Below are 6,119 nucleotides of genomic sequence, written 5' to 3' on the forward strand. Positions count from 1 at the left end.
TCCTCCCCTCAGAGCACTAAATGGCTAACCCCCTTAGATTTAAAAACATTTGTCTTTTCTCAGCAAAACTGTTATAGGTGTGTACCTTAGACAAACCAGCTAAAAAAGAATGTTGTATTTTTCACTGAAGTAATTGTAATACCCTCAAGTGAAGTTCTGCAATATTTCTAAAGATTTAATTACTTTTCCTTACTCAGTTTAAATGTATTTAAATGTATTTTAAATATTCATATAATAAATAAATATAATGTTATAAACTACCTGTGATATCACTTTCTTTTGCACTGTGGAAATACTCCCTCATTTCATAAACTAGATGCCGAAGCCTTAAAACATTAGTAAGAACCACTAGCAAAGAAAACGAAATACTGGAATACTCTCTGGAAGTTGCGTATTACTTCAGTGACATTATGAAGAATAAGAACATGCAGTGCCAGTACAATTAATACCCTATGACCAAATTCCATCCTCTCTTAAGTAGTTGTAGCCACCTTTGAAATCAGTATGGAATTCTTGAAAGGCAGTGTTGGATCAACTGCAACTGAAAACAACACAAGTTTTATCCATATAACTGCTCTTGAAGTACACTTCAGTCCTGTAGGGCAGGGATGAATACTTCTTCTGTTCCCACATGTAAACAATATACATATAATATCCCACTTCCCACAGTTAAACTTGTGCAAAACTTAAGGTACAGCTTGACAGAATATATTTCTGTAAGACAATTTCCCAAATTAAAAGTGAAACTTATTAGTTCAGAATGAAAGATATACCAAATAGTTGTTTGAAAACATCTAGTTTTCCCTTCCATGCTTGCTTATGAACATGCCAACTGGGAAACCCACTTGCACAATTAAAACCAAAAGCCTCAGCTCATATCATCAATGCATCATACCTTAATTTAACTAAACCCACTCTTCTCCCTTCTGTTCCAGAAATATGATGCCAAGCATTGCCCAACTGACTGTCTGCAGCTAACTGGGCACACGTGGTTAACCATCACTTTCAAAAGCTTCCTTGTTGGTCTGCTTTTTGATGAGTCTGTACACATCCAAGTCATTTGGTGTCAGACTGGTGCTGAGCTCGCATGACTCTAGGAAATAATCTAGCCAGTCCACTGAAATTAAGATACTAGAATGGGCTAATTATCAGGGTAAGGCTACTTCTCTGACAGAAGAAAATAATAAAGCAAATCAAGTTTGACTTCATTAGATTCATAGGCAACTGATTCAGGGGCAATTTAAAGGTGGATTGTACTTTTTCTTTTTTGAGGAAACTCAAAATGTGCGCTTATGGTTGATGGTGGTTAGATTTTATCTCTGTGAGTTAAAGAAACCTACTAATAACCTCTTTATGCCAATACTACTTTTCACCTTCTTCCTTGATGTTAAATGTCAAGTCTTTGCTTTCATCTATTTTTACAGAGACTAAAAGAAGTAACTTACCACTGTCATCTTCACTGTATTAAAATTTTCCATTTCTCTGAATGAAACTAGAATAAAGGCCGGGGGGTGGGGTGGGGTGGAGACGAATGTTTCTTTTTCTGACTCTTTTTACATTAAAGAGTCTTAGGGTTGTGTTCACTTCTACTCACATATGCTGTTTGTTAAACTTGCATAAGCAATATCTATGCTATTGCTGGAAATGCAGCTGAGACAACCTCACCAATCCAAGCTCCCTAGGGCCCATCCCCACACCTTCTGCACAGCAAGGAAGGACATCCCACAGGTGCCCTTGGTACCTGCTCTTGACCTTCCTGCTGAAGTAATAAAAGGCAGAATGTTACTTGCCAGATATTTCAATATTAACTCAAACTCATTCAAAAGACTATTTTCCACTAAGAAAGCAACTACTGAACAAACCTTTTAGCTGTTTCCAAAGACTGCTGTTCTGCCAGTTCCTTCTGCAGTTCCCTTTCCTTGGCCTCTTTCTGCCCAATAGGGCAGTCTTCAGGCACGGTGAATAGTGACAAGGCATCTTTGCTGTCTTCTTCTCGGAGAACTTTAGCAAACACCTTCTCTGCTAGAAGTCGCACATGCTCATCAACCTCAGATATGTTCAGCTTTGGAAACTGTCTGGGCATCTCGGCTAATAAGGAAAACAGTTGAAAAAGTTGTAACTACAGGAAGAATAAAGATACCAAAGAGAATAACATAATAAAGAGACTGGGGGTTTTTTTCATGGTATGGCTATCAAAATTAAGAGCTTAGAGCACAAGCAGAATAACGTAGAACAGCTACACAGGATTTAAACTAGTATGCAGTACACAAGAACCACAGGCATGCACCGAGCATCTTTACTTATGGAGCCATGCCAATTTGTGAATTGGGAACTCCTTGGTATAGTCATCAAAATCCTAAAATATGTATGTAGTCATTTGCCAGTAGATTCCACTTACTCACATAACCAGACAGACTATTATTTGCGATACAATGTAGCTGTATGTACTTGCTCTGAACTTAGAAATCACATTCACTCAGCTGCTTGCTTTCTTCCCTGCTCAGTGACTTTAAACCAAGTTAGAAAAGACAGTTTCACATTTCTACCTCACCCCATCCTCTCCACAAATAAGAAAGTCATGGAGCTGCTGTGAAGTAAAATGGTTGCTCAACAGGAGCAAGTATGGTGTAGTTCACTCAATGGCTTTTTGTTTCCCGCCCCCCATTTGTTTTCAGTAGTTCATATCCTGCTTTTGAATTGTACGTGGAAAGGAGACAGGATATGGACTTTAATTTCTACTTGGAATTTAAATATTATTTTTCTAAAAAATATGTTTTATATTTTTATTTAAGTAGCCTTTCATCACTAAATAGTTCCATTTTGTTACAGCAGCACTACTGAAAATACTATCTTTAGTGTTTCTTCTGTAGCTTCATGGCTTTATTTATATTTCATTCTCATACAATCCAAAGTGTGACATACCTAGTAGCATTCTGGAGGAGAAAAAAATACAGTCCTTGTAAGCTACTGACCAGCATTATTTAGTATGTACTATAAAGCTTTTTGAATGCCTTCAGTATGATGGAGTTTGTAACAAATAAGATTAAATTCTTATAACATAAGTTAAAAATAGCAACGAACATGTCACAACGAGTGCTGCCAGAATGAGAAGTCTGGGTCCAAAACTGGCATTTCAGAATCCTTTTTGGCTACAATAATGCAAATATATTTTATAAGATAACATTCATTTAAACCATGATGTATGCTGAAAGTCAGCATGGAGCATGGCAGTTTTTAATCACTCCAAGCATAAATTATCAGGGCCACCATCACAGTATTTCTGTAGGCATGCTGCAAGTTTCACATGTTGATATGTGATCCTTTTTGATATGTGATCCTGTTGTTTTCAGCCTAAAAGATTCTAATTAACGTCCACCTGTTTTCGCAGTTGCTTTGAGAACATTTTTGCTTTTATTCTAAAAGCAAATATAGTATGAAAAGGTGATGAGAGATACGTTGGACCATAACATGACAATTTAGTGATCACCTGCATTATTTTAGAATGAATTCACAGCCCAGGGGAAAAACATCACTGGTTTTAAAGACCTGTGGATCTGACTCTATGCAGTTTTTCTGTCTGGAGAGTATTTGTTTTGGGATTAGTATTAAGTCTTCATAAAAATCAAGTATAACTACATAAGAAATATAAAAATACATAGACATGTAGCTGAATGATTCAATGACAATGCACTATGATGTCTTAGAAGCATCCAAACTTAGATTCGGTTTCTCAATTTCAAACCTCAGTGAAGTCACAGGAGTCTTTCCACTGACCCCAATGAACACAGCTGTCAGCAACAGTAACTGCCATACATACAGTTGCCAGCAACTAGGGCCTTTTGGACCACTTCAGCCAGGCAAGAGCAGTCTTTATAGTTACTCGACTATAATAAGAGTGCTAGCTATAATTGTAAAATGTGGAATAATAATGTTTCTTCTGCTGCTAAATCAGCAATTAAAATGTTTTCAGTACTAGCTGACTAGGACAGGAAAAAAAATCAATTGGTTGTATGTTTATCATTGGTTGAGGATTTTACTAGTATAAATGAACTTTTTCTTAGAGAATTGTGATCAGAAACAGAAATGCAGTAGGAAATACATAAGAAACCATACCGTATTTTAAATCATTACAATAAGATAGCAAAGAGTCAGAATGTATAGATACAAGTATGATCCTCTACTGAGACCAAAGATTTTTTTCTTTCTTACAGGACCTGATCTCATGTTCCCCACTCAAGCAAATAAGAGATTAAGGCACAAAAGTCTCTGAAAGGTAGGTTCACCCACATCACTGCTAGCTTATGTCACTGAAATTAATTTAATAAACCTAAAATAGTCATGAGGCACTTCATGCAATACTCATGCAAGCTATGCCATGCTGAACTGGAAGAGGGATGAAGATCTTGTATCCAGCATCCTTCTATAGAAGTGCTGTCCATTACCCAAGGTAAGCGACTGGGAGAGCGACAACTACACGTCTTCATGGGATGGGGAGGGGGTATGAATGCAGCACCCAGCAAATGCTCTTTTCCTAAATATCTCTCTCTCCCACAGAAAGGCTGCTTTGGTTGCTCTGTAGCTCTGCACCTTTGTGGAAGACAAGAAAGCTATTTGTCTTACAACATGCTGCATAAAGAATGATGGAATGATTATTTAAAAAGCAATTATCGATCAGGGATTCAATGAGCTTGAATATATAATGAGCACACGCCATGAAAACAACAGCCGTCTCCAAACCCCCGCGGTCGGTGTCTGGCAGCGCGGGGAGCCGCATCCCGTCACCAAGCGCAGGTGGGGCAGGGCCGGGCGCGGGGCCCGGCCGGCGGCCGCTCCCGACGCAGGAGCCCCGGACGCGGCCGCCCAGGGCCCGTCCCCGCCGGGGCGGCGGCCAAGGTCACCACCACCACCACCCCGGGCCATCCCGGCACGGCGCTGCCTCCTGCCTCGGGACTTACCTAGCGCCCCAGGGAAAGCCATGCTGGGGCAGGGCCGGGCCCCGCCACCGGCGCTCCCGCCGTCTGGAAAGACTCTGTCAGAATCCGCCTGCGGAGGAGGAGGCGGCGGCGGCGGCAGAGGGAGGGAGGAGCTGCTCCCGCCAGATGCCGCCGCTCTCCTCTGCCGCATTCACCCGCCGACCGGCCGCCCCGGTACCGCAGTGCCGCGCCGCCCCTTCCCCGGCCCTTTATGCCCGCCGCGGCCCCCGGGTGGAGGAGCCCGCTTGCCGCGCCCCCGGCCCCGCTGGGGCGGCCGGCCGCCTCCTGGGCAGCAGCATCGCGGCCCGGGGCGGCTCCGCAGCAGGTGGGGCCGGGGTGGGGGGGTAGGCAGCAGGCGGAAGAAGGGCGCTAAAACGGGGGGGGTGCGGCGGGTACGGGCTAACAGCCTCCTACCGGGCGAAGAGCCAGCTGTGAGGGGCAGCCCCCACCAGACCCTCGCCCCGCCGTACCCGCGGGGGGGAGGTCGCCCCGCCTCACGCCGCTCCGCCCAGCCCTGGCGCGGGGGGCGAGCGTGCGGGGGGCCGTTAACGGTCGCCCTGAGGCGGCGGGGTGGGGCACGCGCCGCGACCGTACCTCTCTGAGGCGACTCGCACTCGCGGGGCTTGTTGGTCCCGGAAGGAGGCAACCGTTCCGGGCGCTGCACCTGCGGGGCCGCGGTCTCGGTGGGACCCGGAGGATCCGAGTCGGCCCCTTCCGAGGCTTCAAGACAGAAGTCGCGCTGTCACATGTCTCCTCGCCGGCGTGGGAGGGAGCTACCCCGGAGCGCGCCGCCCCGGCCCGGCTCGGCCCGGCCCCGACCCACCTCAGTCCGCCTGAGCTCGCCTCAGCGAGTGCCGCCTTCGCAAGCGCCTATTTCAAAACTCCTCCTCAGAAAGGGCGTTAGTGTAGAAAACTTTGGTTCGAGACCAGAACGTCCTGAGGCTGGTACAGAGATGACACCCGACAAATAAGTTTGCTGACGGTGTATCCCTGTCAGAAGTGTTTTCAACGATGTCCGTCCTTCAGTATAGTGACACCGTTCAGGTGCTTGTATATATTAAAACAAACAAACAAATTAAAATAAACTTACCAGGTAAAGAGCCCAAGAAAAATAACTGAAGGTCAAAACAAGCATGACTCAGCAGG

General features: G+C 44.6%; 1 protein-coding gene across 9 annotated transcripts in view; it reads right to left on the reverse strand.

The window, feature by feature from the left end:
• Positions 1 to 6,082, reverse strand: part of AMPD3 (adenosine monophosphate deaminase 3) — a 34,808-nt gene extending 28,726 nt beyond the window's left edge. For 2 of the 9 annotated variants that reach the window (XR_008466200.1, XR_008466199.1), the window contains exons 1-2: positions 4,956 to 5,189; positions 1,863 to 2,088 (exon numbers count right to left, since the gene is read on the reverse strand). Coding sequence is in view for 6 of the 9 variants with exons in the window: in XM_054200156.1 (XP_054056131.1) it covers positions 1,863 to 2,088; positions 4,956 to 5,124 (395 nt within the window). In the remaining 3 variants the exon portion in view is untranslated. Of the gene's footprint in view, positions 1 to 261; positions 542 to 1,862; positions 2,089 to 4,442; positions 4,588 to 4,955; positions 5,192 to 5,567 lie in introns of those variants that run through there. The other 7 variants (XM_054200159.1, XM_054200157.1, XM_054200160.1 and 4 more) reach the window with 7 other exon arrangements.
• Between the last annotated feature and the right edge of the window lie 37 nt (positions 6,083 to 6,119).

The sequence above is a fragment of the Rissa tridactyla genome, chromosome 4 (assembly GCF_028500815.1).
Source record: "Rissa tridactyla isolate bRisTri1 chromosome 4, bRisTri1.patW.cur.20221130, whole genome shotgun sequence".
NCBI classification, from domain to species: domain Eukaryota; kingdom Metazoa; phylum Chordata; class Aves; order Charadriiformes; family Laridae; genus Rissa; species Rissa tridactyla.